Genomic DNA, 13,397 nt, shown 5'->3' with positions numbered 1-13,397 from the left:
GAGGAGATACTTGTAAATCTTGAGGTTGATAGGCTAGTGATGAGCATGGCAGGAGTTAAGCCCAGCTGGAACTCAGAGTCTCATGTCTCTATTGTAAATTGAACAAATATGGAAATTGAATACTTAATTTGAGTATTTAAGAATCTGGTTCAATTATAAATTCAAATTATCTCTAATCTGAAGAACAAATATAATAAAGCAACCACACTTTAGACTCATTGCCAGTGATTGCTACAACATCCATCAGGGTGTCCTATATGAAAATATAGATTGGCCTTCTCTCATAGAAAGAAGAAATAACCACAGCCATCCGTTTGTCTTTGAACCTCTTATTAGAAAATTACCTTTATGCATTTGGAAAACTGCTTGTAGGGTCTGTGCAGCTCATGGAAACTCCTTCAGTGTGATCTAAATTTAAATACTTTTGGCTCCCATGGTCATTTCAGGCATTTACTCAACAACCATCGTCTAAAAGCATCGACCGGTTAACTGTTATCTTTTGTGTGATCATGTCTTTGGGCTTTATCTTACACCAGCCGCAAATCCTCAAAAAAGTGTCAGGCACAGCTGCACCTGGCCTTTACATGCCACCACTGAGTCATAGGTCTTGATGAGCACTCCCTGTACTCTAAAAGACATTAGTCTCCTCAACAGGTAGAGTCTGCTCTGACCCACCCCCTAAAGAACTGCAGCATTGTCAGTCCAGCCCAAACTCAGTCTGATATTGTTTTGATTGAGAGACCCCTATTGGCAGAAACAACATACTGCGTGTTTCAATAAATAAACTAGTAACTCAGTCAGAAACATGATTCAGGCCTGGCCCTACAGTTTCATCCTCTGCACTGATGGGTGGTGTGCAAAAATAAACAACACCGCAAATACATAAAATGTGATGATATTGTGATGAGCATGCACTTAGACAGGGACGAACCAGAGTAAAGTCATGAGGACATTTTTAGACACCAGTCTCCTCTCGTTAATGTTGTTCTCCTGCTTAAACTTTGCTGTGTCCTCCTCTCTTTATTCTTCCACTTGTCAGTTACAGAAACAGTTTGATCTCAATGGGATGCACAAAACTGGAGATGTGAGTCTAGGTGGAATTTTCAGATTTCACTTCTTTCCAGGTTATCCTGACCTGTCTTTTACCTCAGAGCCACAACACCCTACCTGCTATCGGTGAGTCTGACAGGGAAACATACAAATTAAGAAGCTGCTGGAAAGTGAGCCAATTAGTATGAACGTTTCCTGAATATTTTGTTATTCATGTAAAATAACAATCGATAATATGATCTTATTGAAGCATTTAGGTTTTATTATGGATGTTGAATCTAAAGTCACTATTTCCAGTATGTGCACTGTGACTGTATGATGTATTTAAATGGTAAAAGGTTTTTTTGTGTTAGCTTTAGTGTTGTAGGATTCAGACAGGCTCAGACCATGGCCTTTGCTATTGATGAGATCAACAGAAACTCCAACCTGCTGCCTAATGTGACTCTGGGATACAGTCTGTATGATAACTGTGCCCAACTAGGAACTGCATTCCGTGCAGCAATGACCTTAGTCAGTGGTAAAGAAGAGCAAGTTACTTTAGAGGAGAACTGTGTAGGAACTCCTCCAGTCCTAGGGATTGTAGGAGATGCTTCCTCGACTCGTTCTATTGCAATATCCCCAGTCTTAGGTTCGTACAGAGTGCCACTGGTAAGTTGTCAACTCACTCATTATTGTGATGTATTTTAAAATGTAATTTAATTAATTCATGGAAATTAAATGTCATGAGGGTGTGGTCAGTGAAGAATCCACCTTCACATTTTAGCCAACACTTTTTGAATACATGCTCTGTTGTATTGCAGGTGAGTTATTTTGCCACATGTTCCTGTCTGAGTGATCGACAAAGGTTTCCATCTTTCTTTAGGACGATCCCGAGTGATGCTTTTCAGGTGAAAATAACTTTGCTGAATCAAAATGCATAAAACAAATCATGTGCAACAACAGTCCATATATACTGCAGTCAAAAATAATCACTATTTGTGTTCGGAGAAATGTTGATAATAGTCAAATAATACTTTATACTACCTTGTAATTGAACACTATCATGACTCAGAGTCTCTTAAACCTCGAATGAACCATCGTTAATGTTACTGTTATAAATCTGTTTGTCCTACTATTTCATTTCCACAACTCACTGCTACTTGTTTAGCAGGACTGCCTGTGCAATCCCTCTGCTCTGTGTCCATATAGGTGAATGCTATGATTCAGATTCTAAAACACTTTGGCTGGACTTGGACAGGTCTGCTCATCAATGATAATGATTATGGATTCCACGCTGCCCGATCGTTTCACTCTGATCTGGGTCCAGCTGGTGGAGGTTGTCTGGCTTACACAGAGATTTTGCCCCTTGTTTACGACCCTGCTGAACTAAAGAGAATAGTGGATGTAATAAGGAAATCTACAGCTCGAGTGGTGATTGTGTTTGCAAGTCAGCGTCGCATACTCAACCTCATGAAAGAGGTAGGTGTTGATGTATATTCAATAAATTCAAATGTTTTCTCTCTAAATCTGACTGTTATTTGTACTTAGTGTCTGTCAAGTCCATTTAAATGATGATGTAACACCTCTGACTTTTATTTTAGAGTTAGAATGTTTATTCATCACAGTGATGCAGAAAATGTTGTGCTTTCTTTTTCCATCCAAATACAGAGTTGCAGCTTTTGGCTCATTTCTCTTATGAGCAGTTTTGCTGAACTTGTTCTGTCCCTGGGGTTGAGAACACTCAAAAAGTGTTAAATACTCAGTCATCATCAAGACTTAAAAAAAAGGACTTTTCTCGTCTTGATGACCACTCAAAACTGCTTGAGTGTTACACAAACCATTAAAATAGATTATTCAGATTTTACTCTCACAAAACAAAATTATTATGTTGAATACATCATCACTTCAGGAACTAACATCTGGAAAAGTATTTAACACATTTTACCTGGTTAGATATCGGTGTTTAAAGTGTGATTTCTGCCCCATGCTTGATTTTGAAAAATGCCAATAAGTGGTCTGAGAGCTGAGGAGGGGAGGAGGGAGGAACAGTGGGGAGCAGTCAAGGGGTGTGGTTCTGCATGAATTCTTACACTGTGTTGCAGCTGTGTGAGGTGCTCAGTGTGAGGAGCCTCTCAATCGTTCATAATTTAGTTTTCACAGTCGCTGTCATACACAGGGTTGACTGTGGAAACTAAATTATATTTTATTGGTAAAAAAAAAGAAGAAAAAAGGGCTACAAAGTTGGTGTAGTGGTTAGCACGCTTGCCTTTGCTGAAGAAGAACAAGGGACTTTCTGCATAGAGTTTGCATGTTACCCCTGTGTGTGCGTGGCTTTTCTCTGTTTTCTCCAGCTTCCTCCCACAGTACAAAAACATGCCATGCAATATGGGTATTAGGTAAATTTGACACGTCAGAGGGAATGGTTGTTTGTGTCTATATGTGGATCCTCATGTTCAATTCAATTCAATTTTATTTGTATAGCGCCAAATCATAACATACATTATCTCAAGGCACTGTACATAGACAACATCAAGAAGAGCAGAGAACCCCAACAGTTCACACAATGAGCAAGCACGAGGCATCAGTGGAGAGAAAGAAATTCCCTCTTAACAGGAAGAAATCTCTGAACCAGGCTCAGAGATGTGCGAAGAATGTACAAAATGGATGGTCAAAAAAATAAATATATATCAATAAACTTGTTCATTTATTCACTGTCCAGGTGGTGAGGCAGAATGTGACAGGCCTGCAGTGGATTGCCAGTGAAGCCTGGATCTCATTGATTTCACTTCAGATTCCCCACCTTATGCCGTACCTGGCTGGAGCCCTGGGTATTGCCATCCGTCGAGGAGAAATACCAGGACTCAGGGACTTTGTATTACAAATACGTCCTGATCTACATCACAACAACTCCCATGGAAATAGCATGGTGAGCATTAAATATTTCAATCTGACATGGAACTACCAAAACATAATTAGTGTCATTATTTCAAGAAAACCTGCCTTTTCTTTTGTGTTTTTTCAGGTGAATCAGTTTTGGGAACACATATTTCAGTGTAGATTTGCACCACCTCCAGCAGGTTGGGTCGATAGTGGAGGAGAATTATGCACTGGACAGGAAGATATAGAGAATGTGGAGACTGATTTCTTGGATGTTTCAAACCTCAGGCTAGAGTATAATGTGTATAAAGCTGTGTACGCTCTGGCGTATGCTCTTGATGACATGCTGCAGTGTGAGCCAGGGAGAGGACCTTTCAGCAACAACACCTGTGCTCATTTACAAAGGCTGGAGCCATGGCAGGTGAGATATCAGTTTACACTCAACTCTTAATTTCACTTAATACTTTGCATACTTTTAGGGCTCAATGAATGGTAAATGATATGTAATTATATAGCACCTTTCTCGTCTTGATAACCACTCGAAGTGCATTCACTCACTCACACATTCATACAGTGCATTTATGTGCAGCGCTTCTTCAGAATCCGAAACAGGTTTATTGCCATGTATGCATGAATCAATACAGGGAATTTGCTGAGGTGAAATTTGTGCCAAAAAATATAAATTACACACTATATTAAACTAAATTAAACAGTACACTATAAAACAATATTCAATACATTATTAATACAGTCCAGTGATTAGCATTTATGTAATGCATTGGCAGGGATTGTGTGTTGTGGGTATGGTAATGTAACGTATCATGTATTGTTTTTGTAGAGGGGGATTCCAAGTATGTGTGCGTGTGTGTGTGTGTGTGTGTATGTATGTGTGTGTTGGGGGGGCAGTGGGGAAGAAACGGTTCTTGTGGCGTGACGCTTTGGGGGAGTGGTTGGAAGAGTCCATGTCCTGGGTGAGAGGGATCAGCTATCAGCTAACAATCTTTCCCGCCCAACCCCCGGGTCCGGGAGGCATGCAGGACTTGCAGGGAGGGGAGATTTCAGCCAATCACCTTCTCGGTGGAGCGGATGATGTGCTGCAGCCTGCTTATATACTTAGCAGTAGCAGCAGCGTACCAGACTGTGATGTAGGAGTTGAGGATGGACTTGATGATGGAGGTGTAGATTTGCACCATCATTTTCTTTGGCAGGTTGAATTTCCTCAGCTGCCTCAGGGAGTTCATCCTATGCTGGGCTTTTTTGGTGAGGGCACTGATGTTCAGCTCCCACTTGAGGTCCTGGGTGATGATGGTCCCCAGGAAACTGAAGGTCTCCAAAGTGTCTATTGTAGAGTCGTGGAGGGTGATGGGGATGGGCGGGGCTGCACTCTTCCTGAAGTCCATGATAATCTCCATTGGTTTAGCAGCGTTGAGCTCCAGGTTGTTGTTGTGACACCGCACCTCTAGTTGGTCTATCTCCCACCTATAGGCAGACTCATCTCCCTTGGAGATAAGACCAATGAGGGTGGTGTTGTCTGCAAAACCTAAGAAGCTTGACAGACTGGGGACTGGAGGTGAAGCCATGGGTGTACAGGGAGAAGAGTAGAGGGGAAAGAACGCAGCCTTGAGGGGGTGGTGGCGTAGGTTCCTGGGGAATTTGTGGATGTGCTGGAGGATGTAGTGGAGGGCCAGGTTTATAGCATCGTCCACAAACCTGTTGGCTGTGTTGGTAAACTGTAGGGGTCCAGGTGGGTGACTGTGATGAATTTAATGTAGGATAGCACCAAGCGTTCCAGAGTCTTCATGACTACAGAGGTCAGGGCGATGAGTCTGTAGTCACTAAGTCCAGTAGTCCTTGTTTTTTTGGGCACGGGGATGATGGTGGAGGTCTTGAAGCCAAAGTCAAAGTCAAAGTATACTTTAATATATAGGGCAATTTGTTTGGTCAAAGTGCAGCACATTTAAAACACATAAACATACAAGTACGCAGACCCCCCCACACACATACACACACGCACACTCACACACACACAACAACAATTGTAATAAATTTGTAATAAATTGTCACACAGTAGTAGGCTCAACATACATAAGTCTAAAACACCATTCCAAATTAAAATATCAATAAAAGAAAGAACACAGTATTGCAAGAGTGGACACAAAAATTCATTATCTTGACCTTTGTCTTTCATTAAAAAGTCTAATAGCAGAGGGGACAAAGGCCACGCTAAACCTTTTGGTCCTAATTGGCCTTTGCAGCAGCCTACTGTTGCCCCAGTTGCTGCATTGAAACCTCCTATATAAGGGGTGGGAAGGGTCTCTAAGTATCTGCCCAGCTTTATTTACAATAAAATCTGACCATAGCTCTGTGACTGATGTCTGGCTACATAAAATAACTTTGCTTGCTGTCTTCACTAAATGCTGCAGTTTATCCTGGTCTTTTTTGCGCATCTTCCCAAATACACAGACAAAGCCAAAGGACAATACGCTCTGAAGGACTGTTTTGTAGAATAATTCTGAAACACAGAATTATTTACTACCTATTTGGCACTTTGTCCTGTTGACTGTCAGATGCCTCTCTTGCAACCATTGCATGACTTGGTGCAGCCTCTCATCATGTTGCTGTATGGTTTCTCCTGATACAATGATGTCATCTGATATGTTGTGCACTCCAGGAATGGCTTGTAGTACTTGTCCAATTATGTGTTGATATATCTCAGGTGCAGATGAGATACCAAACATCAGTCTCTTATAACGCCATAGCCCTGTGTGTATTACGAACATGGTGAGCAACCTGGCTCCAGCTCTATTTGATGTATCCCCACTTCAGATCGATTTTTGAGAATACTGTGGCTCCTGTCATGTCCTCCAGTATTTCGTCGATGACGGGGTGCCTTTCTTGCACTATGGCTTCATTTGCTCTGCGCATGTCCACACACAGTCTAGCTCTTTCTTACCATGCACCACAACCAGAGGTGAGACCCATGGTGTTGGTTCCTTTACTCTCTCAATGACATCAGCTTCCTCAAGTTGTTTCAGTTTCTCCTCAGCTTGTTTTCTCACACTGAAAGGTATCCTGTGAACAGGTTGTGCAACTGGCCGTACACTGTCATCCACATGCAGCTTCAGTTGAAAGTCTTTCAGTTTTCCTAAGCCCTGAAAACAGTCTTTATATTTGTCCACTATCTCAGCTGTGAAAGCTGTTCTGTCTTGTGGCTGGACTGTGTTCACATTTTTAATAGGGCCGATGTGTAGAAGTCTCAATTTCACAGCAGTGTCACTGCCGAACACACAGATTTGTGCCTCTTCAATCACTTGAATTGTTGCTGATCAGCACAGTGCTTCAGGGTGGATGGTGACACAGAGTCTGGTCCAGAAGCTTTGTGGGGGTTCTGCCTCCTGAAGAGTCTGTTGACATCACTCTCCAGGATGGTGATGGTCTGTGTGGTGTTGGGGGTTGCTGGAGGGAAGTGAAGGTGATAACTGGAGACTGTTGGGAGGTGTCGAGGGGGAAGGTGTGGGGACTGTCTCATCGTCTTTCAAATCTGCAGTAGAACTCCTTCAGGTTGTTGGCGAGTTGGAGGTTTTCAGAGGAGTGGGGGGGGGTTTAGGCTTGTAGTTGGTGATTTGTCTGAGCCCCTTCCAGACAGATGTGGAGTCATTGGCTGAGAACTGCTGTTGAAGTTTCTCAGAGTACAGTCATTTAGCTTCCCTCACCGCTTTCCTAAAGCTGTACTTCGACTCCACATACCTAACTCTGTCACCATTCCTGAAGGCCTCCTCCTTCTCCTTCTTCAACCATCTGAGTTTTGTAGAGAACCAGGGTCTGTCATTGATGTAGCTCTGCGTGATGGTATGCAGTAGTCCTCACAGAAGCTGATGTATGAGGGGGTGGAGTGGCTCAGTGGTTAAGACCGGTACCCCGTGTGCAAAAGACATCATGGTCGCAAGTTGAACTCCACCCCTGGCTGATTGTACTCAATTCCCTTGTAAGTCGCTTTGAATAAAAGTGCCTGCTAAATGACATGTAATGTAATGTAATGAGGCCACAGTGTCTGTGCAGTCATGCATGCTGTTGGTGGCAGACCTGAATACATCCCAGTCAGTAAACTCCAAACATGCCTGAAGCACCTCCACACTCTCAGGAGTCCACTGATTTGATGTCCTCTAAACAGGTTGAGAAAGTTTTCTGCCTGTATGCAGGAATCAGGTGCACCATCATCCGAGTATCCAAGTATCCCAGTGCAGCACGGGGGGCAGTGTGGTATGCGCTGATCACTGTAGTGTAACAATGGTCCAGAATGTTCTCCTCTTTGGTTGCGCATTTAATGAATTGTCTGGATTTGGGGATTTGGGTGTGAGGTTCACCTTGTTGAAGTCACCAAGGACAATAACTAAGTCCGGTTATGTCCGCTCCATGCCCCGCAATGTGTGTCATGCACGCTCGCATGACGGATGGGACGTAAACACCGACCAGAATGAATAAAGCAAACAGATCTTAAGTGCATATTCACCCACCCTAAGTATTAAATTACGACTAAAACTTATACTTATATATTTTAGCTTATACCTTTTGTAACATGGATGAACGTGGAGACTAGTAAATTGATCATGTGAGAAAAGAACAAGATCTGGTGGTCAGTAGCACTGACTGCATCTGACTCAGTTACTGAGCTTAAACACAGCTGAATGGGTTGGGATTCAGTTCAGTACTCTTAGCTTTTGTCAGTGCTGTCGCTAAATACACTAAAACCCTCTGTTAGAAGTAGAGATTTTAGAAATTTCCTTCCTAATGTTGGAGTTTAACACACATTTTTGGGAATTTTAAGTCTTTTGAACTGATCTACAGTTTGGCATTGTTCTTGGATTTTCTGAGGCAGATTTTCAGACACTTTAATCTACTGAATCACACATTCAGTGCACTGGTACTCTAATTAATGCACAATATGAATCATTGGATATATCAGTACATGTACAGTTTCCTCACAATGACAAGAACTGAGACATCTCAGTCTGCTGCTTTTGTCGTATTGTAGGTTTCAATATGCAGCAAACTATGAAAGGTTGTGAGATCAGAATGCAGCACATAATTCAATCTTCAAAATTGTACCTTTATTTATGTGTTTGTTGCTCTGGTGGAAAAGTTGTTCATTTGCCATCGGGTCGGGATCAAAGTGTCCTTTCTCCTCCTCCTCTCATCACAGTGGCAGCTGAGCTGCAGCATTTCTGTGTCTCTACACTGTCCTCTCATTATGGGCCAGCCCAAAGTTTTAGTTTGTGCTTACTGGGAAAGTCTTGTAACAAAACAGAGAACTTCTGTTTCTAATTCTGATCATTCTATCTTTCTATACATCTGATTCTATTATCCAAAGCTTATGCATTACTTGGAAAAAGTCAACTTCACCACAACATTTGGTGATCAAGTGTCATTTGATGAAAATGGTGATGCCTTACCTGTATATGACATCATAAATTGGGTGTGGCTCCCTGATGGAACATCTAAAGTTCAGAGAGTGGGTGAATTTAAGAGGTCAGCCTTCAAAGGTGAAAAACTCACACTGGATGAAGACAAAATCTTCTGGAACTTTGAATCCAAACAGGTAACTTCTTACTTTATTAGACAACCATGGATTTGTCTTAATCATTATAGATTAATCTAACAGATACTGATATTTCTCCACACAGCCTCCTCGGTCAGTGTGCAGTGAGAGTTGTCCTCCAGGTACCCGCATGGCCAGAAAGAAGGGGGAACCTGAGTGTTGTTTTGACTGTGTCCCTTGTTCTGAGGGAAAGATCAGCAATACAACTGGTGAGTGTAAAGTTTTAAACACCACAGTTAAGAGATGTTGTATAAACATGTATCTCATCACTTTCCCTCTTTTCTCAGACTCCATGGAGTGCACCAGTTGTCCAGAAGATTTCTGGTCCAGCCCCCAGCATGACCACTGTGTTCCTAAGAAAACAGAGTTCCTCTCCTACCATGAGCCTCTGGGTATCTGCTTGACAACCACCTCCCTGTTGGGCACATGTATCTGTGTTGTTGTTCTGGGTATCTTCATCCATCATCACAGCACACCTATAGTTCGTGCCAACAATTCAGAACTCAGTTTTCTTCTCTTGGTGTCACTTAAGTTCTGTTTCCTCTGCTCTTTGCTCTTCATTGGACGACCCAGATTATGGACTTGCCAACTAAGACATGCAGCATTTGGCATCAGCTTTGTGCTTTGTGTCTCATGTATCCTGGTGAAAACCATGGTGGTTCTTGCTGTGTTCAAGGCCTCCAAACCAGGAGGTGAGTCCAGTCTCAAGTGGTTTGGTGCTGTGCAGCAGAGAGGGACAGTTCTGGTTCTGACTTCTGTTCAAGCAGCAATCTGCACTGTCTGGCTTGTCTCTGCTTCACCAGTGCCTCATAAAAACAGCCAGTACCACAGTGGCAAGATAGTTTATGAGTGTGTAGTTGGGTCCACAGTTGGATTTGCTGTTTTACTTGGTTATATTGGTTTACTGGCTGTCCTCAGTTGTTTGTTAGCTTTTCTAGCAAGGAATCTTCCAGACAGTTTCAATGAGGCCAAACTCATCACTTTCAGCATGTTGATCTTCTGTGCAGTGTGGGTGGCCTTTGTCCCTGCTTACATCAGCTCACCAGGCAACTATGCAGATGCAGTGGAGGTATTTGCCATCCTGGCCTCCAGTTTTGGCCTCTTGGTGGCGCTGTTTGGACCCAAATGTTACATAATCCTATTCAGACCAGAGAGAAATACAAAGAAAGCCATCATGGGTCGAGGCACTGACACTTAAAACCAGCAAAATGAAAATGTTGTTTTCATATAATAATAATTCAGGTGTAGAATCTGTTAATTATGATAATGTTATGTGAAAAAGTATGAACCTAAATAGCCACAATAATTTATAGTGATGTACAGTATGTAGTGAGCAGAGAGATACGCTTAACACATGAGCAGATATTTTAGGCTCAACTTAACATGTATTTTCAATCTATGACAAAGTACAAGTACTGCCATCTCCCTACACAAAACCAAAACGTACAATAACTTTCAGGAACGTAAATAACATCGATTCCCCCTCTTTCAGTCATTATCTCCAGCTTCTTCTCCCACCTACATCCTCCTCAGTCTCCAACCTCGTGGATTTCTACAACAACAGCCTATCATCCATCCTGGACTCTCATGCACCATTGAAAAACAGTCTCCTTCTCCCGGTCTGCCCCATGGTACACAAAGGAGATGAGGCAGATGAAAAGGTCAGGCCGTGTCCTGGAGCGAGCCAGCATAGCATCTGGCCTGACGGTGCATAAGTTGGCCTACCGGGAACATCAAAGATCTTACGCTAAAGCCCTTTCCGTGTCCAGGTCAGAACACTATTCCACAATCATCAACAATAACCCAGGTAACTCCAAGCAGCTCTTCTCTACAATAAATCACATTCTCAAACCTCCAATCACTCCATACTACACTCATACTGACAGTAACTGCAACAAGTTCCTTGAATTTTTTACCTCCAAAATTGACAATATCCGCTCATCTATCATACAAACACATAGTCCCATTCAAGACATCCCGGCAATTTTCAGCACACAACATTTCTCACATTTCACCCCCACAATGCAGCAGGAGGTCGAAAAGATCATTCACAGATCCAAACAATCCACCTGCTCCCTTGATCCCCTCCCTTCTCGCTCAAAACACACAACCAATTCATTACCCCTCTCCCAACAAAAATCATTAATCTTTCTCTCCAAACAGCCAACGTTCCTCCCTCCCTCAAAACAACTTTGATTAAACCCCTACTCAAAAAAACAACCTTAGACCCAATCCCTCTGTCAAATTACAGACCCATTTCAAACCTGCCATTCATTTCCAAAATCCTAGAGAAAGTTGTTTCCATCCAGCTTCACAACCATCTCAAATCAAATTATCTATATGAAAAATTCCAATCCGGTTTCCTCCCTTCCCACAGCACAGAAACAGCTCTCATCAGAGTCACCAATGATCTGCTGATGTCCTCTGACTCCGGTTCCACATCCCTCCTCATTCTTCTCGACCTCTCTGCTGCATTCGACACCATTGACCACAACATCCTCCTCTGGCCTCTCTGACACTGCCCTTCACTGGTTCCGTTCCTACCTCACTGACAGGGCCGAGCATGTGGTCCTGGGGGATGCTAAATCTCGCCCCCACACTGTCATCTGTGGGGTCCCCCAGGGCTCCATGCTCGGTCCAACCCTCTTCACCATCTACATGCTTCCCCTCAGGTGTGTCGTCAGCAAGCATGGAATTAATTTCCACTGCTATGCTGACGAAACACAACTCTACCTTAAGGTCTCCCCCTCTGCCACTGTTGCTCGTCTCGGCTCCTGCCTGGAGGAGATAGACACATGGATGAGTCAAAACTTCCTGCAGCTGAACGGCTCAAAAACAGAAGCCATCCAAACCGGTACTCCTCAACAACTCCGTTCTTCCCCCATAACCTCAGTTTCACTTTTTGGCCACAACATTCCCCTCTCTCCCTCCATTACCAACCTAGGGGTCAAGTTTGACCCCCACCTCTCCTTTGACAATCATGTCACCCACATCTGCAAAACCTCCTGTTTTCACCTCCGTAACATCTCCAAACTTCGCCCCTTCCTCTCCCTTCTAGCTGCAGAGAAACTCGTCCATGCCTTTGTCTCTTCCAGGTTGGACTACTGTAACGCACTCCTCATCGGGATCCCTGGCAGGAGCCTCAAAAAGCTCCAGTATGTTCAAAACAGCGCTGCTAGGGTCCTGATGAGGATGTGGAAGTGCGAGCACATCACCCTGATCCTCCACTCACTTCACTGGCTCCCTATCTCCGCCCGCATTGAGTACAAGGTCCTCCTGCACACCCACCACTGTCTGCACGGTGATGCCCCCACTTATCTCACTGACCTCCTCACACCACACTCGTCAGCCAGGACCCGGTCAGGCCAACAGCACCGTCTGCTCGCACCCAGGACACGGCTCAAGACCATGGGGGACAGAGCTTTCGAAGCTGCCGCTCCACGGAGGATGCTTTTAAAAAAGAACTCAAAACCTACCTTTTTAGAAAAGCATACAGCTAATTTATTTCTTTTATTGTCTTGTTTTTTAAATGTAGCACTTTGAGGTTTGTTGTTCAAATGTAAAGTGCAATACAAATAAAATCTATTATTATTATTATTACAAAAGAGAGTCCACAATTTTTAATCTTAATATGAATTCTATTAACCCTAAACTTTTTCTTTTGTGTGTGCAATAATGATACATACAGGTGCGGTGGGTGAAGACAACTATTGTCCTTGGTTTGAATGCTGATAGAGATTATTGTGCCAATGCCTCAATAAAGTAATTGTTCTTATTTATCAATGTTCTGGCTTTTCTTCAATGGCAATTACATGTCATGTCACAACTGAAATAGGTAATTTATTGTCTTAAATTTGTGCATATGATCTTTGTGAATGTTCTGAGTCATGTAGCT

The 13,397-nt window shown here is 43.0% G+C and overlaps 1 protein-coding gene across 2 annotated transcripts; it reads left to right on the top strand.

Moving 5' to 3' along the window:
- Positions 1 to 926: 926 nt before the first annotated feature.
- LOC122773830 (extracellular calcium-sensing receptor-like) lies at positions 927 to 11,902 on the top strand. Of its 2 annotated transcripts, XM_044032776.1 has the most exons (8): positions 927 to 1,176; positions 1,404 to 1,698; positions 1,851 to 1,937; positions 2,239 to 2,508; positions 4,052 to 4,327; positions 9,275 to 9,502; positions 9,588 to 9,711; positions 9,790 to 11,902. In XM_044032776.1, the coding sequence occupies exons 1-8, from the start codon at positions 944 to 946 to the stop codon at positions 10,698 to 10,700; spliced, it is 2,424 nt and encodes an 807-aa protein (XP_043888711.1). In that variant the 5' UTR covers positions 927 to 943; the 3' UTR covers positions 10,701 to 11,902. The 2 variants fall into 2 exon arrangements, 1 of the variants encoding a protein (XP_043888711.1); XR_006360921.1 differs by lacking the exons at positions 927 to 1,176; positions 1,404 to 1,698; positions 1,851 to 1,937; ... (2 more) ...; positions 9,588 to 9,711; positions 9,790 to 11,902 and adding an exon at positions 3,753 to 3,955 and having other exon boundaries at positions 4,052 to 4,081.
- Positions 11,903 to 13,397: the final 1,495 nt, after the last annotated feature.

This window comes from Solea senegalensis, linkage group LG8 (genome assembly GCF_019176455.1).
Source record: "Solea senegalensis isolate Sse05_10M linkage group LG8, IFAPA_SoseM_1, whole genome shotgun sequence".
Taxonomy (NCBI): domain Eukaryota; kingdom Metazoa; phylum Chordata; class Actinopteri; order Pleuronectiformes; family Soleidae; genus Solea; species Solea senegalensis.
This window is presented reverse-complemented; position numbering and strand designations above follow the sequence as displayed.